This window comes from Lithobates pipiens, unplaced genomic scaffold (assembly GCF_037356315.1).
Source record: "Lithobates pipiens isolate NorthernLeopardFrog02 unplaced genomic scaffold, aLitPip1_a1.2 Scaffold_13, whole genome shotgun sequence".
NCBI classification, from domain to species: domain Eukaryota; kingdom Metazoa; phylum Chordata; class Amphibia; order Anura; family Ranidae; genus Lithobates; species Lithobates pipiens.
This window is the reverse complement of record NW_027507718.1, coordinates 96,444,795-96,470,878: the sequence shown is the minus strand read 5'-3', so window position 1 is coordinate 96,470,878 and position 26,084 is coordinate 96,444,795. Positions and strand designations below refer to the sequence as shown.

Genomic DNA, 26,084 nt, shown 5'->3' with positions numbered 1-26,084 from the left:
GCTTGTTGTGTGCTGGAATTGGAAGTAGAGACCTGTGTTAGAGCCGGTTCTTGCTTCGGTACAAGGGACACAAAGTTATAAAAAAAAAAACACAACCCAGATTACCCCCTTTAAAAACGTTGTGTTCTATAGACACGCCGTGTGGCATCACCACACATTATTGGTTCCCAACTGTTTTGTGAACATTTTTAGGATTTACGTTAGGCTCACTGCTAAAAACTACATATCATTAAAACATAGGAACCAAGTTTGATTCAGGATTGGAAGCTCCATGTTAGCAGTATCAAAAATGGCACACATTTGAATAAAGCAAACAGATCAGATTCCATTTAGCTTCACTGAAAGACAACATCTTGACCTGGCCTGTTCTATGACTTCCTACACAGATATTTTGATTTGTTAGAGATTTTATACATGCAGACAATAAGAAAACCACCAAGATACACTTTTAAAAACAAAGATTTTTTTGTATTCAAATTGAGACATATGTCAAAAATAAGACATGATGGGGAAAGAAAAGCAAGCAAATGAAGTTTCACAACTCCAAATATTTGTGTAGATAAAAAAAAAAAAAAATTATATATATAAGTTGTACAGCCCCTTTACAAAATTTGATTCCTATTTTCACATTGCAACAAGGAGGCATAACAATACATTAAAATACTCTATAATAGGACTACAAAGATAATGGGGAAATTCATAACCACATGAATGCTAAAGCTTCATGGAAAAGCCAAAAGAAAATTATTCTGCTAGAAACTCCTTGTATTCCCGAGCTGAAGCCAGATCATTTTAAATACTAGCAAAAAAGTCTTCCTTTAATCTACTACAACCACATGTAAAATGTGTCATTGATAGTTTTTTTTTTTTTTTTTTTAGAAAAATCACCATATGTCCAAATAGCCTCCAGCTCTATAAGGTGCAGACAAGTTGCCGGTGTTTGTATTAAGCCTGTAGTGCACAGAACTGCTGGAAGACTGTCAGGATGTGATGGTCCAATTCTCCTGTGAACAACAAGTTTTCCAGTGTCACCATGTACTGCTGGATAATCTGATGATGCTGAAAAATAAAAAAATAAAATGTGATTAGTATCATGCTGCAGCAGCCCCCACCCCCCCAAAGAAACAAATACACCATTCAGAAAGGTTTGACTGACCTGTAGGAAGATTTGCTTAAGCCTTTCTATACAGTTCTTGTACCATGGAGTGATCACATCAATGCCTCCAGTTTCACAGCGTACTAAGTGCTCAGTCAGAATCATGATAAAGCGCTAAGAGAGAACAACCATTACTAAATCTTCTAAGCGAGTGAGAAAGGAGCAGTGAATAAACGTTAGTTATGTTAATTACCTGGAAAATGACAAGGAAAAGATTCTTCTGTTCACTTTGAGCAGACTCCACTTTTTCCTGCAGGCGCTCTATTTGTTCCTCCAGGGGTCCATCCTCCCTTCCACTATCGTCGTCATTGTCTCTCTAAAAACAATTACACATATAAGTGTCACCTGTCAAAGCATTCACTGGCTAATAGGCTGCATACTATTTCTGGGAAATCTCAATGAACAGATATATATCTTTAGTTATAGCTTTGTATAACCACTTAAGCCCTGGAAGATTTGGCTGCTCAATGACCAGAGCACTTTTTACAATTTGGCACTGCGTTACTTTAACTGATAATTGTGCGATCGTGCAATGTTGTACCCAAACAAAATTTGCATCTTTTCCCCACAAATAGAGCTTTCTTTTGATGGTATTTGATTGCCTCTGCGTATTTTTTTGTGACATAAAAACAGAAAGACTGGGAATTTTGAAAAAAAAAAATATATATTTTCTACTTTTTCTTCTAAGAAAAATCCAATAAACTAAATTTTAGTCATACATTTAGGCCAAAATATATTCAGCCACATGTCTTTCTTTCGTAGTCAATAAGCGTATATTAAATTGGTTTGCGCAGAAGTTAGGGTCTACAAACTATGGTACAGTTTCCGAGATTTACGCAGCTTTTAGTTTATGACTACCCATCTCATTTCTTGAGGTGCTAAAATGGCAGGGCAGTACAACCCCATTTTTTTGTTACAAGTGATTGAAACATTACAAACATATAACCATGCCATATGTGGAATTACACCCCAAAATACATTCCGCTGCTTCTCCTGAGTATAGGGATACCACACGTGAGACTTTTTGGGAGTTCAGCTGCTTACAGGACCCCAAAAACTAAGCACCGCCTTCAGGAAGGATGTCTAAGGGTATACATTTTTGATTTCACACCTCACAACCACCTATCACAGTTTCGAAGGCCATAAAATGCCCAGGTAAAATGCCGCCGCCCCCCCCCCCCCCCCATGACCCCAAGCTCAAGCCATTTGCCGAGAGGACTGTTGAGTCGATGGAATATTTTAGATTTGCGAACTCCTTATGAATGGAGGTGGTGTGATGTCACTGACGTACGCTTTCACTCCACAGTGGTTCCAGATACCGCCAACCAGCCATATCCCACACTGCAGTACTGCATGGCCACAAGAGCCCAAAATAACACGACTGCATGCCCAGAAGCGCCTGGAACATCCCACATCACTGCACAGGCTGGAGTTGCACTTAAAAAAAAATAGGATTTTTGTACTCCGTAAAATCCTTTTCTCTGAAGTTCATTGATGGACACAGCACCTTTAATATCTTGACCTTATAAAAAAAAAAAAAAAAAAAAGAACAGCAAAGCTGCACAGTACTGGCTATAACCCCTCACTCTGCTTCCAGCAGCTGTTTGTCAAAAAGCAGTACAAACATAAATACGAGGGGTGGGTGCTGTGTCCGTCAATGAACGTCAGAGAAAAGGATTTTACGCCGAGTACAAAAATCCTATTTTCTCTTTTGTTCAATGACGACGGACACAGCACCTTTAATCTTGACCTTAGGGACGTCCCCAAGCAGTGTCAAAAAACGAAGGGTGGGAACAGCAAGAAAATAAACTCCACCCATAACAAAAATGAACCCCTCAGAGGAGTTGCAACCTTAAACTGTCACCTGTAAAACCTTGCGGCTGAAGCATGCATCCGAAGATGCGCCCACATCAACCTAGTAAAATTTTGCGAGATTAAAATTTAAGTGTGAACAGACGACCAAGTCGCTGCCTTACACACCTGGGAAAACAGACTCTTGATGTCAGAAAGCCCAGGGAGGCACCAATTGCCCTGGTCGAATGTGCCGTCACAGGAAAGGAGGGCGCCCGCCCCTTATGGCATAAGCCTGAAACACGATCAGTCTGATCCACGAGAAATAGTGGACGACAAGACCGCCAGGGCCTTCTTCGGACCGATACAAATGAGTCCTCAGGAAAGGAGCAGTAGCAGACAGATACACCCGCAAAGCCCGGACCATGTCCAGAGAATGCAAAGCAGCCTCCAAAACAACCTTTGGAAGAAACGCAGCACCGCCTTATCCTTGTGGAGGATCAAGTAGGGAGACTTGCAAGACAAGGCTGCCAACTCAGAAACCCTCCTGGCCGAACCAGAAGGGCCACATGAACCCCCTGGACAAACATACTCACCAATGAATGAGTCGCAAAAAAAAAAGAAAAGAAAAAAAAGCCGACACCTGCCCCTTAATGGTGCTTCCATATATAAAAGTATATGGGATTGCAAAACCTGCTTAAAGTTGATTACAGGTCAGCAGATCAGCTACAGGTCAAATTAATTGTGACTGAACGCAAAAGTATATTAAACCGATTCCATCAACGCAAGACCTTAAAGTGAACAAAAAAAAAAAAACACAAACATATACTTAACTGCACTGTGCAGGTTACCTTGCAGGTGCGATTCTGAGTCCATAATTTGGTGCATAGACAGAATTCCAGACTCTGCCCCACCCCCCGCATCATTGGATTTGATTGACAGCAGCGGGAGCCAATGGCTGCGCTGTTAAAAATCTATCCAATCAAGAGCCGAGAACACTGGGCAGAGGAGGTGAGCACGTCTCCGCCAAGGGACCGGAGGGTGGGGGCTGGGGGATATGGTTGGGGTGGTGGTATTGGGGGCAGGCACCAGTGTAAGAAGTATTTTCAAGGTGAGAAAACACGAGGGGTTGCAACCCCTTTAACCATTTTGTTATTGGTAAACAGCCCTCTATATTAGCAATTACCACATGGCATTAGACCCTTCAGTTGCAGGCTAAAATCCCAGAAATGGCATATTCACCCTCTAGATTACATACACGTTTGTGTTGCTTGGCCAGTCTTTGCTTTGCATCTTCTAACTCCTTCTGTATTCTCTGAACATGTTTGTTCATTTTCCGAATTGTGGAATGCAAGGTTTCCCAAACGTACAATCTAAAAGAGAAAATTCCAAAAAACACAATTTACATCAGCATTAAAGTACCAGTTCAGTTGAATGTAAATCAATTCTACTAATCATGTCCAAAGTACATGCAGGCTGCCAGCACACAGGATTCCACTCTGAACGGGACCCCCTCATGCTTTTGCCAGATTTGTCTTGCCAAACATTGGCTAGGAGATGTGCCTTAAAAACGGCTCACATTATTTCTACAGGAGATACATCAAGTATCAATGGCGGTTTCCCTTCCAGCTTTGGGTCCACCATGAGTAGATGGAAACTGCCCTGTTCCGCACTTTGGTAGATTTACCAAACTTTTAGTATACTGGAGCTTCCTCAGGTCTCCCTGCCGGTTTGGCCCTTCACCCATGGTTTATCATTCCTACCGCAAAGGCAGAAGCAAAGCAAGAAGAAACATCCCAGCTCTTCCCATAGATCACCAGATGACTGGCTTCTCCTTAATATAAATTTTTTTTTCTTCCCTATTCCAAGTTTTATTTTTATTATATCGAGGTTAAAAACACTTTTCTTTTAATCAGGGTTCATACCCTGCCCTGGCAACCCCTCTAGGTTTGGTTGTATGGTTTCTCAATGCTGCTAGAGAACTATCCTTGTCCTATGTTGTCCGTATTAAGATTTTTACTGTTGTAGGACATTTTTATACAAACTAGACAGCATTTTGTCTTTTGACACTGCTAGCCCTTACAGTCCTATGCCATTAACTCTAACACTATAGATGTCCCTTGGGGCCTACACAGCCTTCAAGTTGCTCATCATGGAGGGTTGTGTGTTTTGTAGTTCATTTGTTTTTCACGTGGGATACTGGTACTGGGGGTTGTTCTGTGTGCTTCACACAACTCCCTCAATAGGTCCCTCAGTGCTCAATTGTGCACTGTACGTATTACAGTTTTATGCTATGTTGATACTTTTCTTTTATGGTCTGTTGCTGTTACCTAGTGGCCTGTCATTTTTATTTTGTAGGTGGTCTCCGTTTGCTACAGTTCAGCCGTCCCTTGTTACTACAGCTTGGAAACGGAAGCCTGGCCTACCTTTGTCTTTGCTCTCTCCTCTTTCTGTCCCTTTCTCTTCAGATCTTTTACTGCCTCTTTCCCTTGAGCAAACTTGTTACCAGCTATAGATGTGGGTTTTTACCCAGATAATCCATTTTAATTCTATAGCCATGATGTCCCATAGTGACATTGCATTACCTTCCTTTAATTGTAGGGGGTTGAATACCCTGGAGAAGAGGAGTCAGATACTTTATCACTTTCATAAGGCACAGGACAAAAAAAAAAAAAAAAACGACTCTTCCAGGAAACGCATTTTAGGAGCTGATCATGTTACATAGTGAGGTTCAAAAAAGACACAAGTCCAGAGTCCAACCTAAGTGTGATTATGTCAGTATTTCATTGTATATATCTGTATGTTGCAGTCGGAATTGCCCCTTTGGACTTTGAACACTTGTGGGGTTTTTGTCCCTACGACCTATCTTGGATTGGGTTTGTTCCCACCATATCTCCCCCCCCCCCCCCCGGTTTATTTTCCGGGGGGTCCTTATCCACAGTGACAAATTCAGGTAATAACCCACTCAGTACTTCTGGTCACATTTTGTATACAATACACATGCACTGATCATTCACTTCCTTCACCATTTCCTTTCTAGTGCACTTTTTTGTCATTTAACACACACTTTCACTTTCGTGGTTCACATATTCTATTTTCTTTTTCACACGTTTTATCTTTTTAGCACCATCACATTTTTTGGTTATTGTGTGGACATCTTGCACCATTTCTTTTTCCACACAAGTTACAGGGTTCCCTGGCATAACCCCCCCCCCCCCTTTTTTTGCATGCTGAATACCTGTAGGTACATTTATGTATTATATAAAACAAATATTTTATACCTTAGCCGGGTTGCGTGCTCATTCAATCATTGAGCAACCAGCGCTAATTGCACATCCACATTGAATTTCGCTACAGGTGCGTCCCTCCCTCCCACCCCTTGGTTGCCGATGCTTGCACTCCCTCCTGTGGACTACAGTGCCTTGCGAAAGTATTTGGCCCCCATTGAACTTTTCAACCTTTTGCCACATTTCAGGCTTCAAAGATATAAAATTTAAATTTTTTGTGAAGAATTACCAACAAGTGGGACACAAAATTGTGAAGTGGAACGAAATCTATTGGATAATTTAAAAACTTTTTTAGCAAAAAAAAAAAAACTGAAAAGTGGTGCGTGCAAAATTATTCGGCCCCTTTACTTTCAGTGCAGCAAACTCACTCCAGAAGTTCAGCGAGGATCTCTGAATGATCCAATGTTGTCCTAAATGACTGATGGTGATAAATAGAATCCACCTGTGTGTAATCAAGTCTCTGTATAAATGCACCTGCTCTGTGATAGTCTCGGGGTTCTGTTGAAAGCGCAGAGAGCATCATGAAGACCAAAGGAACACACCAGGCAGGTCCGTAATACTGTTGGAGAAGTTTAAAGCCGGATTTGGATACAAAAAGATTTCCCAAGCTTTAAACTTCCCAAGGAGCACTGTGCAAGCGATCATTTTGAAATGGGAGTATCAGACCACTGCAAATCTACCAAGACCTGGCCGTCCCTCTAAACTTTCAGCTCAGACAAGGAGAAGACTGATCAGAGATGCAGCCAAGATGCCCATGATCACTCTGGATGAACTGCAGAGAACTACAGCTGAGGTGGGAGAGTCTGTCCATAGGACATCAGTCGTACACTGTACAAATCTGGCCTTTATGGAAGAGTGGCAAGAAGAAAGCCATTTCTCAAAGATATCCATAAAAAGTCTCGTCTAAAGTTTGCCACAAGCCACCTGGGAGACACACCAAACATGTGGAAGAAGGTGCTCTGGTCAGATGAAACCAAAATCAAACTTTTTGCCCACAATGCAAAACGATATGTTTGGCGTAAAAGCAACAGCTCATCACCCTCAACACACCATCCCCACTGTCAAAAATAGTGGTGGCAGCATCATGGTTTGGGCCTGATTTTCTTCAGCAGGGACAGGGAAGATGGTTAAAATTGAGGGCAAGATGGATGCAGCCAAATACAGGACCATTCTGGATGAAAACCTGTTGGAGTCTGCAAAAGACCTGAAACTGGGACGGAGATTTATCTTCCAAAAAGACAATGATCCCAAACATACAGAAAAATCTACAAAGGAATGGTTCACAAATAAACGTATCCAGGTGTTAGAATGGCCAAGTCAAAGTCCAGACCTGAATCCAAATCGAGAATCTGTGGAAAGAGCTGAAAACTGCTGTTCACAAACGCTCTCCAACCTCACTGAGCTCGAGCTGTTTTGCAAGGAAGAATGGGCAAGAAATTCAGTCTCTCGATGTGAAAAACTGATAGAGACATACCCCAAGCGTCTTGCAGCTGTAATAGCAGCAAAAAGGTGGCTCTACAAAGTATTAACGCAAGGGGGCCGAATAATTTTGCACGCCCTACTTTTCATTTTTTTATTAGTTAAAAAAGTTTCAAAAATCCAATAGATTTCGTTCCACTTCACAATTGTGTCCCACTTGTAGGTGATTCTTCACAAAAAATAAAAATTTTGTATCTTTATGTTTGAAGCCTGAAATGTGGCAAAATGTTGTAAAGTTCAAGGGGGCCGAATACTTTCGCAAGGCACTGTACATTGGAGAGGAGTGAACAGTGTGATCTCTTGTAAGCTGCACCATCAGACTCTACCCTTTTGCCTCCTGGTGTGCGGCGACAGCTGGTAATGTCGGGGCCCCCTGTATACGCATGTAGGGCGAGAGATGAGCGGTTTATTTTATTTTCATTCTTTGAGAAGGATCTCCACTGAACTCTTTTCTCCACCTATCTGGATGTACATTATTCGGTAACTATGCTAGGATTGCAGATACTTACACTATATTGAAGTAATTTTCAATGTATATACTCATGATTTTTTAATTCCATGACAGAACATCCCTCTGAAGACCCGTATCGTGGGTTGAAACACGTCAGATTCACATCTCCACTGTCTGTAAAGTTGTACAGTGTTTATGTGAAATTTTTGTCTGTATATGTACATCCACTTTTAATTAATGCTGTGTTCTAGTTCTTACTAATTGTCGAGTGGAGTTCATATTTTAACCAATGTGTCATTTTTTATTTATGTACCAATAAATATTTAAATCTTTTTTTATCCAACATTCTCCTACCCTTATTATAGACATTGTTTTGCTGCCAAAAAATCCCACTGCAGGGGAAATTGCTCCTTTTTCTTTTTTGTCATTACCCAGGGGTGAGCAGCACTCTCCAATCTTCTGGTAGTGTGTTACTTTTTTTTGCCATCACGTTCTTTTCTCCTCCTAGGAAAACTGCTGAAAGTGAAAGTGTAGGTCTCGGCCCAGCTCAGCACGTCTGTTGCTAAAGCCAACAGGGCTCCGATTCTCGTGCCGCCCTGCTTGTTTAAGTAGGCCACTGCTGACGAGTTGTCTGACCGCACCTGAATGTGGTGGCCCAGGAGTTCTTTTTTGAAAAACCTGAGGGCTAGTCCCACTGCCCTTAGTTCTTTCCTGTTGGACGACTGAAACAGCTCGTTGTCTTCCCATGTGCACCGAGCTAGAATGGAACCCAAATGTGCCCCTCAACCCTTGCATCTGTGGTAACTACCCGAGAAACTGGGATGAGCCACAGACGTCCTTGCCACAGGTTTGTCACTTTTGTCCACCACCGGAGGGATCTCTTTACTTGGTGTGGAACATGTACTAGGGTGTCTAGAGCCTCTTTACTATGGTCCCACACCCCTAGAACGAAGGTCTGTAGAGGACGAAAGTGTAATCCCCCCCACTGCACTGCTGGGAGGGTAGATTTAAGTAGACCCAATACTGACATCAGAAACCTTATGGAAAACAGCTGGTTGCTCTGAATAGATGCCACCTCTGTCCAGCTTTTGTACCTTCTCTCTTGGTAGAAAAATTCTCAACAGCGTTGAGTCCAACAGGAATCCTAAATAGGTGATCTGTTACGAGAGGATCAGGCTGGACTTTTCCAAGTCTAGCAGCCACCCCAGGTCTGCAAGGACCCTTTTTGTTAGGTCAAAATCCTTGGCTAACTGTATTGGGGATGCTGAAAATAAGAGCAGGTCGTCCAGGTAGGCTCTTATTGATATCCCCTGGCGAAAGGCCATGGCTTCTGCCAGGACCTTGGTAAAAATGCGGCGTGATGATAGCCCGAATGGCAGGGCCTGAAACTGAATGTGTACTGTTTCTCCCCCTAGATCTATAGCCAGGCGTAGAAACTTCTGCGAGGCCTCCGCTATAGGGATGTGTAAATACGCGTCCCTTAGGTCCAAAGATACCATGAAACAGTTGCGGGGTAGTAGAGCCCTTACTGAAAAGATTGACTCCATACGGAATCTTTTCTATGCCACTGACTTGTTCAGGGGCTTTAAATTCAGAATTAATCTGAATTTTCCTGAGGGCTTTTTTTTACTACAAAAACATGAGAATAAAATCCCCTTCCCTCTTCCGCTTTTGGGACTCTGAATGACATCCTGATTTTCTAATTACCTCAGCGCTTCCAGCAAGGCCTCGGCCTTTGCCATGCACCTGGGTAGATGCGTGACAAGGAATTTTTGTGGGGGCGGTCTTGAGAATTCCAGGAGGTACCCCCTTCTCATCACCCCTAGAATAAATTGATTAGAGGATATTGCCTCCCACTGTGGGAGTAAGGCCCCTAGTCTTCCCCCCACTGTATTTGGAATGTCACTGGGTTTTACGGGGCTGGTAAGGAGGGCGAAAAATCGCCCCTCTGCCCCTGCCTTTTTGGGGCCAGGTTTTTTTTCCCCTCTGGTTTTGGGGTTTCCCTGCGCCCTTGCGAACGAAAACCCTTTTGGTTTGTACAGGGGTTTTCTGCTTAAGAGGAAAGGGTTTTTTCCTGTCCGCTGTGTGGCCTGGAACAATCTCTAGCCCTGGGCCAAAAAGGAGGTCCCCCGTCAAAGGTATCCCGCACAATTTTACCTTGGAGGACTATCCCCTGGCCAAGTCTTTAGCCAGAGGGCCCACCTGGCCGAATTGGCTAAAGCCGCTGTTCTGCCAGACATGCAGACTGCAGAGGCGTCTGCTATGCAAGTGATACCTCGCAGCATAGTAGGGAAAGAAGACAGAATGGTTTCCTTATCTGTGCCTGCCTCAATATGTTTTTGGATTTGTGAGAGCCGGTGCTCTAAATTGCGAGCCACTACTGTAACTGCCATTTCAGGCTTTAAATTGCTAATAGCCAAGTCCCATGTTTTTTTAAGCATGACATCTGCGAAGGACCCCCATGTCTTCAAACGCCAGATCCATGTGTCTGGAGACCTGGGAGAAGGCGGCATCCAATTTGGGGCTTTTATTCCAAATGCATGCCGGGTCCTCTGAAAATGGCAATCTTCTCTTTAGGGATCTAGAAAAGAAGGGCTCTCTCAGGATCCTGCCACCCCTTTTTAACGGTTTCCATCAACACCTCATGTACTGGAAAAACTCTTGTTCCTCCAAACCCAAGTACCTTTGGTCATGAAGGGTCAGGGGTTTCTTATCCACCTGGATACCGAGGGTTGTATAAATCGCCTTTAAGAGGTCCTCTACCTCATCCAAGGATCATTTATATCTGGAGGTTTTCCTGGACCCCCTGTCCTGGTCCTCCCCCTCTGAACCCTCCTGGGAAATTTAGAGGAGCAACTGTCTGGAAGACCCCCTTCCCATCCCTGAAGGGCCTGTAACCTCTGTTCAACCTATCGTAGCAGGTTGAACCGGAGCAGAACTGTGCTAGAGGTGGGGTTGTATCCTGGGGAGCTGGACCCATGGGAAGCTGAAACCTTTCAAACAGGGATCTAAATGAAGAGAAAGTGGACGAGAGCTCTTTGACTGAAGCTGCTAGTCTTGACTCCTGTTCAGATTCCCTTTTCTTAACAAGGGGGTCTATACAGTCTCTACACACCTTTGTCCAAAATTCGCCTAAAATATCCCTACAAGAGGCACACTTTTTAGAGCCATGCGTAGATTTAGTTTTTTCTGTAGCCTTCTGAAATATAAGCAAAAAAGGAAAAAACCGAAAAGAAAAACTGTGGAGTGCACTAGACTCTTGTTTAAAATGCAGGAATCTGAGCCCCCCCCCCCCCCCCCCCATCATTGATAGGAACCATACATGGGGGGGGGGGGGGGGGGAACAATCCTAGATAGAGAGTACCCCTTCCCCAGGGTGATCTTACTTTAGGAATGCTGGAGGTAGTGTTCGTTGGTTGAGCATCAGCTTCCGACATGACTGCAGGTGGCTGCTTACTACAGAGTCTCACGCTGCCCGTGCGCATTCTTGACTCGTCTTCAGCTTGTGCCCGGCCCTCCTATCAGCTCTACGACCCAGAACTCGATCGTTTTCTAGGTCAAGCCGTCGTTCGGTCCACTCGGTTCCACAAAAATGCGGTCTGTACACCGTACAGGGAGATCCAAACGGCTTGCCAGCTGCATCCCTGTAGACGCGATAGGAGTCCACCACGACCTGAAGCCACGCTCGACTAGGAAGGGGTGGCAATACCTGGTGGGGTAAGTAAACTGAATGGCAAGCCAGTGATCCGAACGGCTTGAACCCACTTTCTCCCTAGGAAGCCCCTGCTTCTTTTAACAGGATTCTTGACAAAAAAAAATGGCTACAGCCTCCCTGACTGACCGGCCTGGTCCCTGTACAGTGTCTCCCCGCCGGAGGAAACACTAATAACTGAGGTCCGGCAGGGGAAGTGAGAATTTATGGGCTGGCGCAGTGTTTGAGGAAGAGGAGAAGACTATCTCTCATAGTGGCTGTCCTGAAAGACGATTAGGGAAAATAGACACTCCCTAAACTGCTTTCTCTTTTCCACACAGTCCCCATACCTGTCCCTAAACATTTCTTTGTACTCTTTCTATACGTTTTGTTTGTTATCAGGGCCTTTCCTGTATGCGTCACACATTACTTATCCTAAACTTCAAGGGGGCATCAGGCTGCCAGACTTTGAACTCTACCAACAGAGCAGCTGTAATAGCGCAGGTGTTGTAGATGCTTTAGGGAAGGGACGCGGAAACCATTCCAATGTTCGAACAGGACCTTTCCTCACTCGATTTACGGGCCCTCCTTTGGGGTCAAGCACAGGGTCTCTGCATCTCCTTTAACTACTGTTGCTCTCTAGTTTGTGGTATAAATGAGGACTGTTCTCCCTCTTGTCCTCAGACCCCTCTCCTCATTGTTCAATAACCCCTCCTTGCCTTAGGGATTAGGTTCCTCCATGGTGGGATGTCTGCTGCTGGCTTACTGTGGCCATGTGCAGGGTGTACCAAGATGGTGTCGGGATGTTCACCTTCTGACTGAGACACAGAACGTCACTATTAACGAATCTGATGGCCCCGGTCACGGATTCTGATGGAACATGTGGCTGCGCCCCGCAAACCTGCCAGCCTGTTGAGGACTCCTCTCGGCTCACTGACTTGCGGTTGCGAGCAATGCCGCCTCATTTCCAGGTATCGGATTAGGCATCGGGAGCATTTGAGAGAGTAATAGTACTCACGCAAATGCTCAGTCTAACCTTATGTACAATAAAAATATATTGGTCTCTAAAAGTTGCTGGGACTCATAAGCCTCAAACCATGTACGGGATCATGTGAATCCTTGAAGTAAAAGCGGCAGTTAATCACTATGCTGGATAAAAGTCAAGATACTTTGCTGATCATTAAACACCAAAGAGGGCAGAATATTACCTTGTAAACTCAGGGGCCAACTCAGGTGAAAAAATCCAATTGGCCACAGCAGCACAGTCAACAATCTGGGTCCGTATAAGCTTATCTACAAGAACTGCAGTCATCTGTAAAATACAAAAATAGGTGAAGTTATTTCATAGGAGAAACTATTTTTGGGTGCATAATTTGTTACCAACAGACACATTTAAGGAGGGAAAATGGAATGTCAATTCAGGCATTATAGTAAAATTTTCAATGGTAAAAGTACAATATTTTAAAACAAGCTGGTATAGGCCAGCTTTGTCTAATGTTTTTCCTCAAAGTTCACTTCAGGAAAACATCTCAAGAGACCTGGGGTTATACTGCAGCCTACAGGAGAAATTGACACTAGGACCATAAAACTGAAGGTCAGTCTACATTTAGGCTATAAACCCTCCCATTTGCTCAGCTGAAGGGGGTGAAGCTTGGATGGTACAGCCGCTCGAGAGCTCTGCTTCAAATGCAGAGGGAAACCGTTACCTAAAACCACAGCAGCCACCACTTCTCCCCGATATCGGTTACACTCCCTACCAACACAGCATCATCTGCCACCAGAAAAACAAGCTGGAGGGGCCCCACCAGTTCATAAACGTCTTCCCATAGCCGCCGCATGATTAGTCCCAAGATGGAGCTGGCACTCAGCATTGAGTGCTCACAAACATCCAGCAGCCTGACAACACCGGCCCACTGTCAAGATTCTCCCTTTGATGGCCTGCAACCCAGAGAGAACACAAAGCCTTCATCTTCTGCCTCTCCAAGCCACAGGGTTCCAGTAAGCAAAAAATAAAAACTAAGCTGCCCTACTTAGAACAGATAAACCAGTCTTTGAACATAATAGGGCTACGTTCACGTATATGCAGTGCTGCATATAAAACTCAGGGGTGCCGTCGTTAACTCTTATTGTCATCCTCACACACTGAAAAGATGCTCTGCAGTTCCTCCCCCACACGAAAATTTTATGGTGGCATGCACTTGTGCATAAAAAAAAAAAAAAAAAAAAAAGAAGAAGTACAGGAAACTTTAAATCTGTTAAGGTGGCAGAGGGAGCTTTAAACCCCTTGCGATTGGGGAGGAACTAACTTTTGCACTGATAGACAAAACCTTGCATAACAGAAGAAAACATTTCTGCTGCAAGAGGAATATGCAGAGGGTGCTGTACCACAGGCAAAAGAGGGGATACCCACCTCCCCCAGGAATACTCTCAGACCACCTCAGTGAAAAAAAAAAAAAAAAGAAGAGGTGCACAGCAGGTAAAGCCTGCGTGACTTTCCTGCAGGCAGAAAACAAAATAGATTCCAAAAGCTGAATATGCTGCTGTTGAAATCATGGTGTTGCGAGTGGAGCATTGCTCAAGAGCTTGTGGAGAAAGCTACTACCAGAAGAGGGCAGACCAAGAAAGTGGACAATGTAGTAGGTGATGGGAAAGGCTTCCATTCTCAGATCCACTACTCCTAACTACACTACTGTCAGCCCATCTTCTCCTGTGAGGCCCCATTCCCTCTCCAGTTCTGCGGTTAGAGACAGGCTCTAATCTCAGATCTTTGAAGAGGTCCAGCTTCACGGTGCACGTGTGATCCTTAGGACGGAGCGGTCCTTTTGCTCAGTGGCGATGCAAGAGTAATCTGACTAGACGGGCTGTGGCTTCTATGTGTGGGGATATTAAGTATCAAGCAGGTGGCACTGAATCATCTAAAAATAGTACCACAGAGCGAACATCAGTATACTTAATGAACTGAGAAAACGCCTGCATTAGGCGGGAAGTGTTATAGCCTCAAGAGGGCTGACCTTCAGTTTTCTATGTGCCTAGTGTGTCTCCTGAAGGCAGCAGTATAACCATAGGTTTTTTTTAATCATCAAACGGTATCCTTCTATGGTTTGGGGGGACAAAAAAAAAATTGTTCTAATCCGAGGGTGTCGTAATGTAAACCAACATTCTATTTAGATACATAGTAAGGTATTTCAATTAAATGTGGTGTAAACCAAGATCCGAATTTGCTTCCCACGATTTGCTGCCCTCTAGATTATACATTAACTACAAGGGGGCACTTGCAAAGTTTAGTCAACACATACATACATGCCCATAATCACCACATTTAGTAAACAATGGTATGTGCTATGCCCTCTGCACAGACAGGCATACGTATACAATAGATTCACCACACCAGCACCCATAATTGACATCACTGCTGGATGGATTTTGCTTTTAAATAAACCCTTAACTGGGCACCCTTTTTCCAGACATTAACCACTTAACAACCGCCCATTGCCGATTAACGGCTTCAGGGCGGTTGTTTAACTCTGAGAGGCCGTTAATTAACAGCCTCACAGAATTCTGCTCTCGCGTGCCCCCTGGGGCGCGCACACGAGAGCATCCGTGACCGCTGGGTTCAGTGGACCCGGCGCATCACGAATCACGGTAAACGGCCGCTCATCGTGGCCGTTTACCACGTGATCGCTCCGTCAAATGACGGAGTGATCACTTGTAAACAAGCCGGCGTCATCTTATGACGCCGGTTCCTCCCTCCCCCTCTCTGTACCGATCGGTACAGCGGAGGGGGAAGAGATCGGTGTCAGCAGCGATGTGGGCTGCATCTGCAGTGCCCACATCCCTGCTCACCGAAAATTAACCCCTCAATTCCCTGCCAACGCCCCGCAACGCCGTACATCTCACTGTAAAGAGGACCTGTCATGCCATATTCCTATTACAAGGGATGTTTACATTCCTTGTAATAGGAATAAAAGTGATAAAAAAAATTATTTTTGGGGAAAAAAATGTCAAACTAAAATAAAGTAAAATGAACAAAAAAAATGTTTTTTTTAAAAGCGCCCCTGTCCATGTGCTCGCATGCAGAAGCGAACGCATACGCAAGTCCCGTCCAAACATATGAAAACTGTGTTCAAACAACACATGTGAGGTATCGCTGCGAACGTTAGAGCGAGAGCAATAATTCTAGCCCTAGACCTCCTCTGTAACTCAAAACATATAACCAGTAAACAAAAATTAAATCGCCGCCTATGGGGATTTTTAAGTAGCGACGTTTGGCGCCATTCCACGAGCGTGTGCAATTTTGAAGAGTGACATATTAGGTATCTATTTACTCAGCATAACTTCATCTTTCACATTATGCAAAAATTGGGCTAACTTTACTGTGTTTTTTTTATAGGCACAAAACTTTTTTCCAAAAAAAAGCATTCGAAAAATTACTGCGCAAATACCGTGCGAGATAAAAAGTTGAAAAGGCCACCATTGTATTCTCCAGGGTGTTTGCTAAAAAAACATATATAATGTTTTGGAGTTCTATGTAATTTTCTAGCAAATAAATGATGATTTTTACATGTAGGAGAGAAATGTCAGAATTGTCCTGGGTGCTCCAGAACGCCTGATGGTGCTCCATGCATGTTGGGCCTCTATATGTGGCCACACTGTGTAAAAGTCTCACACATGTGGTATCGCCGTACTCGGGAGTAATAGCAGAATGTGTTTTGGGGTGTAATTTGTGGTATGCATATGCTGTGTGTGAGAAATAACCTGATAATATGACAATTTTGTGAAAAAAAAAAAAAAAAAAAAAAAAAAGTAAAAAAAAAAAATCTTGATTTTGCAAAGAATTGTGGGAAAAAATGACAACTTCAAAAAACTCATCATGCCTCTTACTAAATACCTTGGAATGTCTTCTTTCCAAAAAGGGGTAATTTGGGGGGTATTTGTACTTTTCTGGCATGTTAGGGTCTCAAGAATTGAAATAGGCCGTCAGTACTTCAGGTGTGATAAATTTTCAGATATTGGCACCATAGCGTGTGGACTCTATAACTTTCACAAAGACCAAATAATATCCACCAATTTGTACTTGTTTTTACCAAAGATATGCAGTGGTATAAATTTTGGCCAAAATTTATGAAGAAAAAATTACTAATCTGCTAAATTTTCTAACAAAGAAAAATTCATTTTTTTTTTACAGAATTTTCGGTATTTTTTCTTTTATAGCACAAAAAATAAAAAACCCAGCGGTGATTAAATACCACCAAAAGAAAGCTCTATTTGTGTGAAAAAAAGGACATATAGGTCCAGTGTTGCATGACTGAGTAATTGTCATTCAAAATGTGAGAGCACCGAAAGCTGAAAATTGGTCTGGTTATTAAGGGTGTTTAAGTGCCCAGTGGTCAAGTGGTTAAACACCTCTCAAAATCCATACCTGGGGATGGTTTTTCCAGACATCGTAAGCGACTCTCAGAACATGAAGCTTCCCTTCTTCACTGTCAGTTAGCGCTTTCAATACTTCATGAAATCTTAAAAATAAAAACCACCACACTAAATATGTAAACAGGAAATACACTGAAATTCTGTTAAAAAAAAAAAAAAAAGGTATGCACTACAAAAACAGATTAACGGGTCCTACTTACTTTGCAAGTGCACTGAATGAATGACTGAAAGATTTACAAGCCAGGTTGAGCAGGCACTGCAAAAAAACTTCTATTTTGAGTGGATTAAAGCTGATTCCTTCATCTACATGCACAAAAACAATTAAAAAATTAGAAAAGCAAAATGACGCAAAGAATTGATTCATCTATAAACTGCCACATTCAATAGCAATAGGTTTTATCTAAAAGAATGGTGCTGGAAAAACAGGACATACTTACCATCATCATCATCTTGATTTGGATTTGGTAAATCTTTTAAAATATTAAAAATATCATCATTCACGGCCTTATTTTTGATAGCATTCGTCAAAGTCACAGCAACAGCATATCCAGGAAGAGCACCTGAAACGTAAACAAAACATCAATCATTCCCAATGTGTGTTGACAGGTACTAGATATAAAAAATAAATAAATTATATATAAAATCGGGGCTTCCCGATTGCAAGATCAAAAAAAAAGTTTACTGCAAATAGATACATGACTTAAAGTTGTAGTAATTTTAATCAGGCTTACCTGTAAGTACAGTGAATATCTCCTAAACTTGGACCTTTTAGAAGATATTCACACAGTAGCCAGTGAGGTCACCAGCGCATGCAGTGTGCTCTGAATTGAGGGCACCAATTCAATGTGCTGCGATCGTGATTCCCGTGTGTGTGGGTGACGGTATTACAACCTGGGCATTCAAATGGTCCTGGAGGACGAAGATGGAAGCGCCTACAGCAGTAACAGTGCACTGTTGGAGGGCTCAGAAGTGTCATAATGTGCTAGTATGCGGTGCATACAAGTGCAACATGACGACGGGGGGTAGTTTATTATTTTTTACACTTTACTGCTCCTTGAAAACTATATCTTTTTTTATTTTTTGATGGACACATCATGATAGTAAGAAACCTATTGTTATTGGTTATGCTGCTGGCTGCAGGACAAATAGACCAGAGGCACATAGAAAACTGAAGGCCAGCCCCCATGCGGCTATAAACCCTTACCATGTCATCTGCTCAGGTGTACAAAGCAGTCCAGCCAATGATCACATGAGGGGAGAGAGCTATGTCAAAAAGGGAAAAGGGATTTTTAGTGAAAAAGAAATAGGATTTTAGAAACAGCTTACCTGTAAAATCCTTTTCTTGGAGTACATCATGGGACACAGCGCCTTAATTACTTAATGGGTTATAGGCCACCTTGAGGTGATGGACACTGGTATACCCAATCCAGGAAGTTCACTCCCTATCTAACCCCTCCTCCTCCCAGGAGCACATCAGTTTTTGTAGCAAAGCAATATACTTAACCACTTGAAATCCGCGCTATAGCCAAATGACGGCTACAGCGCGGATCTCCTTTTCCGGGACTACGTCTATTGACGTCGTCCCGAGCACGAGCGGCCTGCGCGCCCCCTGATCGGCGGCCGCGATCGGGACATCAGTCCCGATCACGGCCAGCCCTGCTAGTGCCCACCTGCCCCCTGCCAGTGCCCACCTGCCCCCTGCCAGTGCCACATGTATTAAAAGTGCCCCCCCGTCAGTGCCCACAGTGCCACCCAGCAGTGCCCACAATCTGCCTCAAAGGTGCTGCACCCCAGTGCCACCTATCAGAGCCCAGCAGTCACGCCCAGCAGTCCCACCCAACCGTGCCACCCACCCGTGCCACCCACCAGTCCCATCCGTGCCACCCACCAGACCCATCCGTGCCACCCACCAGACCCATCCGTGCCGCCCATCCGTGCCACCCACCAGTCCCATCCGTGCCGCCCATCCGTGCCACCCACCAGTCCCTTCCGTGCCACCCACCAGTCCCATCCGTGCCGCCCATCCGTGCCACCCACCAGTCCCATCCGTGCCGCCCACCAATGCAGCCCATCAGTGCCCACCAATGCAGCCCATCAGTGCCGCCTAATCAGCGCACTTCAATGAAGGAGAAAAATGACCCGTTTGCAAAATTTTATAACAAACTATTAAACATGATTTTTTTATTTTTTTTTTGCATCTTTTATTGTTTGTTTATCAAAAAATAAAGCTCAGCAGTAACTAAATACCACCAAAAGAAAGCTCTATTTGTGGGAAAAAAATGATAAAAATTTCATTTGAGTACTGTGTTGTATGCCCGCGCAATTGTCATTCAAAGTGCATCAGCGCTGAAAGCTGAAAATTGGTCTGGGACTGAGGGGGGTTTAAGTGCCCAGTAAGCAAGTGGTTAAATCCCAAAAAAGAGGGGAGGGACCTCTGTGTCCTATGATGTACGCCAAGAAAAGGATTTTTACAGGTAAGCGGTCACAAAAATCCTATTTTTTTATCGTACATCATGGGACACAGAACCTTAATTACTTAATGGGACGGAATGCTACTTGAGGGGAGGGAGACACAACCCGGAGGGCACCTCCAGACTTGGACCATACTGCTACCTGCAGCACACTGCACCCAAAAGGAGATATCCTCGTACCTCCTTAGATCCACCTGATAACATTTTGTGAATGTATGCACTCAAGACCATGTTGAGGCCTTTACAGATCTGAGCCATGGAGGCCTGGTGACGCACTGACCAAGAATCACTAACCGCCGTGGTAGAGTGCTCCTTAACCTGAAAAGGGGGAATCTTACCCCTTAAATCATAAGTTTGAATTATAAAACGCCGAATCCACTTAACAGTGGATTTTGATGCAGTCTGTCCTTTCTTAGGACGCTCTGGCAGAATAAATAAGACATCAGTCTTACGAATCTGAGAAGTTGTCTTTAAATAGATTTTCACTGCTCTCACCACATCAAGACAATGTAGTGACTTCTCTTCCCTGGAACATGGTTTTGGAAAAAACTATGACAGGACAATATCTTGGTTCAGGTGGAAACCGGAGACCATTTTTGGTTAAAAAAAAAAAAAAAAAAAAACACCTAGGGGGGCGTGGCCTGGACATGGAGGGATACAGACGTGCACTGCTTGAGCTCCCGGCCGTCTCTCACCTTATCTGAGGATTTTTCCCGCAATATGCACACCTCGAGAAAGCGTGCCACGCAGAGGAAGAGCAAACACACCAGACTCCCAGCTCAAACACCACAACCAGGGGACATTGAACAACTTTTTCAACTTTCCCAGCATCGTTCCCCGGGACCCAAAATGGCGACGGCACGAGGCAGCAAGGAGAGTGACCGCGCCGACTGCTCCTCACGGGACTTAGGCATGGAGACTTCTATGGCGGATCCATACCTCGGCAACCCACTGGGTCTCCACCGGGATGCCCCCGAAACTCCGTGGGCAGCCACAGACACTCCAGGTGGATGCAGAGCTACGCTCGTTGCTGCAAGCACTTCCCACGAAGGCAGATATCACCACCCTTATAGGCACGGTGGAGGCTGCCTACTGCAAAGAAATGGCTCTCATGCGTGAGGAGGTGAAGGACCTTGCCGCTAGGGTTTCAAGCGGCGAGACTTCCCTGGCGGCCTTGGAGCGACTAATGGCAGCGATGGAGGAGTCCCAAGACGCCCAGGCAGAAGCGCTGATGACATAACTGCGTCTGGAAGAAATGGAGGACCGCAACAATCTGCGGGGATTACCAGAGGAGACGTGCCCGGAGGACCTAGCGGATACCGTCACGGCGATATTCCGCAGCATAGCAGGAGTAGAACTACCGGCCCGGCTGGAATTTGATGGGGTTCACAGGGCTCTGGGCCCAAGAGCCGCTGATCCTGCCAGACCACGCGATGTCTGCCGACTACATCATTACAAACATAAGGAAGACGTTTTCAGGAAATCCCGGGAAGCTCCTGCCCTGGAATCTGACGGTGCGGAGGTGAAAATCCTCCCAGATATCTCCCGTGCCACTCTGCAGAGACGTGCTTTGTTAAAACCCCTGCTGGAACGTGCCTGCTGCAGAGGAGCAACTTATCAATGGGGCTACCCTTTGTTCATCACGTTCGAGGGACCAGCGATCCTTTACCCTTCGCACCGGAGTCTCTGCCTGACCTGTTCGCCTTCCTGAACGCGGAGCCCATTATAGTGCCGAACTGGCTGGCGCCTCTGCCCCACGCTCAAGGATCAGATGTGGGGCATGGACGCCGCAGGGATCCGCCGCCCAGGCAGCAAAGTCACCACAGACCCAGAGCACCCTCGCAGGAGGATTCAAGAGAGCTGTGAGGTAACTTATGGCTTTATGCTCCCCCCCCCCCCCCCGTTACTGTGCCTGCTCATTGAAGGGTCTCTATTGTTGTTAACACCCACCACTGACTTCACCTATTTAGCTCCCTCTGCTTATCCCGTGACCACGCGAGCCTAGATGGCTCCCTCCTGCCAAACTGCCACGAATGCGGCAACTTTTTATGGGCCGGTTCCCCCTGCCCAGCTGAGACGCTGCCTGCAGCGCCGAGCCACTGCTTCTGACCAGACGGACATACCGCTACTCCTGGACTGACCCTACTGCTCCCGCAATATCTCCCTGCACCGGCGGATGCACTGGCTCCCCGCAGACCCCGCCGCGGGTTTACCGTCTTAAAACTCGAGTCGCTGGTCTTCTAGGATTTCTGATACCTCTGCCGACCCGGAGCTGGCGACCTTCCCACAGCACTATGACATTACCTGGGTTGTCACTGCCTTTCTTGTCTGGGGGTCTCTGAGTGACCACTAGTCCTGATAGGGGGACTGAGCAGAATTATCACCCGTATTGCAACACTGCATCAGAAGACTAACAGGTAAACCTGACTCCTGCTGCCTGTCTGCCCATGCTCAGCACCGACCTTAACAGGGGGGACTAGACCGCCCAGCTACGAACTTTGGGTGAGAGGACCAGGACAGGATGGTACTGACGCCTGCCACTGGGAGGCCACCTAGAACTGCCTGTATTTGTCGCATCCAGTATCCCTGGCGTGCGACACCTGATCTGAGCGGGTGGGGACAGACTATCTGCGGCGGGGGGAGGGGGGATTGGGGATATGTTAAAATGTTTGCGATATGCATGCAGGACCTGGATTAGTTACCCGACTTCGGAACTGCATGGGTCAGAATGTGACTGGCCAGAGTTTATTCGTTATTTTCCTTTTTTATTAATATTTAACTTGGTGTACACCTTTGCACCAGAAATACGTGGAGGTGGGGGACAGATGTGGGGAGCTTGCTACTCCGATCCCTGTCCAATTCAACCCCTCCCCCCCAATAGGCTAGCATGTCTTGCTAGGGGGTACGGTTTAACCCCCAAGGCACTATATGCACATAGTTGCTTTATTAGGAGACACGGGGCAGTAGGCCCAGTCCCTTACAACCGCTCTTTTCTTTTCCATTCTCTCTTTGTCTCTTTCCTTCCACTCTCTGCTCTACAACCCCCTTTCACGTCCTTCCCCCCCCCCCTAACTTTCCCCTTCTTTCCTTCCACCCAACCCCCCCCCCCCCCCTCCCTGCCGACCCCCTTCCTCCCTACCTGTGTCCCCACCCCTCCCTTATCTGCTTGACCATGGCATTACCACATATCAACATCCTATCGCTTAATGCGAAGGGCCTTAATACACCGGAAAAATGGCGTATTCTGCTGGTTGATCTAAAAAGGTCTCACACGGATGTTGCTTTTATACAGGAGACACATTTCAAACCTAATGCACTACCATATCTACGCAATAGACATTACCCGTTGACGTACCATTCTGTCAACTCAATAGCTAAATCAAAGGGGGTCTCCATACTTCTTTCTAGCAAACTCCCGTTGCAATGCCAGGATTCCTTGATCGATCCCTCTGGCCGTTTTCCTAAAGGGACTTCTTGGCACTGTCCAAGTGACCCTGGCTACTATATACGCCCCTAACGAACTTCAAGCCACTTTTCTGGAGAGAACTATGGAGAAACTTCAGGAATTTAAAGCAGGGCAACTACTGCTAGGCGGAGACTTTAATACCCCATTAATGCCATCTGTGGACACTTCGACTGGTAAGACCTCCATGCCGGTGAGCCAGCTTAAGCGCATTGCGAAGACGCTACACAACTCATCGATGTCTGGAGGCTACAACACTCTGGAGAACGGGGTTATACATTTTACTCTCCCATGCACAAGGTTTACACCTGAATTGACTACTTTATTATCCCCCACTCCCAGCTACATGCAGTAGAGAGTTCCTCCATAGGGAACAGGACGTGGTCGGACCACGCGCCGATATTCCTAACTTATAAACTGTCTGACGTACCCTCCCCGACGCAAAAATGTTGGCGCCTCAATGAAAGTTTATTACAAACCCCAGAAGTACTTGGACGTGACCGCGACATTGCATTACTACTTCCAAGAAAACGATCTCCCAGGCTGTGAACCGGGAGTTCTATGGGAAGCCCACAAGACAGTAGTTAGAGGAGTCCTTATTAAGCACGGCGCATGGCTTAAGCGAGAACGCACTAAACAGCTTGACCAATTATTAGAGAAACTGCACGTAATAGAGGCCAGACACAAACACACCCCCACGCAGTCCTCTGAAACCGATCTACAAACCACTAGGAAACAAATCACAGACATTCTTCACTATAGAGCTAAGGCGGCCATACAGTCCTGTCGTAAGATGACTTATGAAGTGGGAGATAAATGCGGGAAACTGCTGGCAAGACTAGTCAGAGAGCGTAAACTCTTGACCTATATCCCCCACATTATTGCGACGGGAGGTCGGAAAGTTACTATGCCCATGCACACCACACAAGAATTCTGAAAATTCTATTCAGATTTATACAACCTCCAGACAAACCCCCCCGCCCCAGGCAGCCTTGACCGCTTACATTGCGTCGTCCCAATTACCTTCCATCTCACCAAAAGCCAGAGAGGAACTAGAATCCCCAATAACCTTGAAGGAGATTCACAGAGCCATAGGGTCCATGAAGCCGGGGAAAGCCCCGGGACCCGACGGCTATACCCTGCAATACTATTTAAAAAAAAAAAAAAAAAAAGAAAAAAAAAAAAAAAAAAAAAAAAACACACTGACATGCTAGGACAACCCATGCTTAAGTTGTTTAACGCACTAGGAACTGGCGGTGGGTTCCCTAGAGACTTCCTGAGCGCCCATATCTCGGTAATACATAAAGAGGGGAAGGACCCGGCGTCTTGTGGTAGCTACAGACCGATATCTCTCCTGAATATAGACCAAAAAATGTATACTAAGATCTTAGCTACCAGATTAGCAGACCACCTCCAACAACCAATACATCTAGATCAGGTAGGCTTCATCCCCTCTAGGGAGGCTCGAGATAGTACCACGAAAGTGCTAAACCTGCTCCATGTGGTGAGAGCCACAGGAACCCCGTGTGTCCTGTTAAACACCAAAGCCGAGAAGGCCTTCGACTGTGTGAACTGGTCGTTCATGTTTGCAGTGCTCCGACATGCGGGATTGGGAGGAACGGATGATCAATCGGATAGCTGGAGTATACTCCAATCCAACGGCCCAAGTCAAAATCAATGGGATTCTATCGAATTCCTTCCCGATAACTAACGGGACGCGACAGGGATGCCCACTATCCCCTCTCCTGTTTGCACTATCCCTGGAACCCTTCCTGGCCACGATCAGACTGAACCCCGATATACAAGGGGTGGTTGTCGGGCGATCGCAACACAAGCTCTCGGCCTATGCTGATGATATGCTTTTCACACTAACCAACCCAGGGGTATCACTGCCAAATCTGCTTAAAGAATTTGAGAAATACTGGAAATTATCTAACCTGAAGATAAACTTCTCCGAATCAGAAGCTATGGGAATACTGATACCGCCGCGCTTACTCCCCACCTTACAATCTAATTTCCATTTCAAATGGACGACTACCACCCTGAGTTACCTAGGGACCAACATCCCACCTGACCTATCGGACCTGTATGAACACTATTTCCCCCCCCTGTTAACGAAGGTGAGGTTGCTTTTGGATTCATGGCACAAAGGGATTCACTCCTGGTTCGGTAGGTGTAATTTACTGAAAATGTGCATTCTACCCAAATTTTTATACCTCTTCCAGGCCCTGCCGATCAAAATTCCACCTGCATATTTTAAACAGGTACAGGCACTATTCACCCGTTTTGTTTGGGCACAAAAGCAACCTCGGATACCGCAATCTCAACTCTCCCTGCCGAAACATTACGGGGGGTTGGCGCTACCAAACAGTATTATCATGCTACCCATCTGGGTAAGATGGTTGATTAGATTCGCAATCTTGACACTAAGTTATGGGCCCAAATTGAGCAACACCAGTGCTCTGTCCCATTAAAGACCGCTCTATGGTGCAGAGATGCACTGCCACGAGAAATGAAAACCCATCCTCATAGGTAACACTCTCTGCCAGGACACGAAGGCAGCTCTACAACACTCTCCGATGACCAAGACGTCACCGTCAACACCGATACTGGGTAACCCCAGGTTTACACCGGGTCTAGCGACCACACAATTCCGGCCATTACAAGATTCCAACCTCACCGCGGCCTCTCAGTTTGTAACACGTGGTAGCTGGACTTCCATACCGGACCTTAGGGACCCTTTCGGTCCTTAGCGCCTGGATTTCTGGAACGCCGCACGCTTGCACCACTTTCTTCAGTCCATCCCGAACCCCCCAGACTATGCCAGACCGATAACTACATTTGAGGAATACTGCTCTGACGCGGAAC

The 26,084-nt window shown here is 45.4% G+C and overlaps 1 protein-coding gene across 1 annotated transcript in view; it reads right to left on the bottom strand.

Moving 5' to 3' along the window:
- Positions 1–229: 229 nt before the first annotated feature.
- NCBP1 (nuclear cap binding protein subunit 1) overlaps positions 230–26,084 on the bottom strand; it is a 90,642-nt gene continuing 64,787 nt past the window's right edge. The window contains exons 16-23 of the mRNA XM_077475293.1: positions 17,720–17,842; positions 17,483–17,585; positions 17,275–17,368; positions 13,064–13,167; positions 4,206–4,320; positions 1,350–1,472; positions 1,157–1,270; positions 230–1,059 (exon numbers count right to left, since the gene is read on the bottom strand). Of these exons, the coding sequence (XP_077331419.1) occupies positions 946–1,059; positions 1,157–1,270; positions 1,350–1,472; positions 4,206–4,320; positions 13,064–13,167; positions 17,275–17,368; positions 17,483–17,585; positions 17,720–17,842 (890 nt within the window). The 3' untranslated portion in view covers positions 230–945. The remainder of the gene's footprint in view (positions 1,060–1,156; positions 1,271–1,349; positions 1,473–4,205; positions 4,321–13,063; positions 13,168–17,274; positions 17,369–17,482; positions 17,586–17,719; positions 17,843–26,084) is intronic.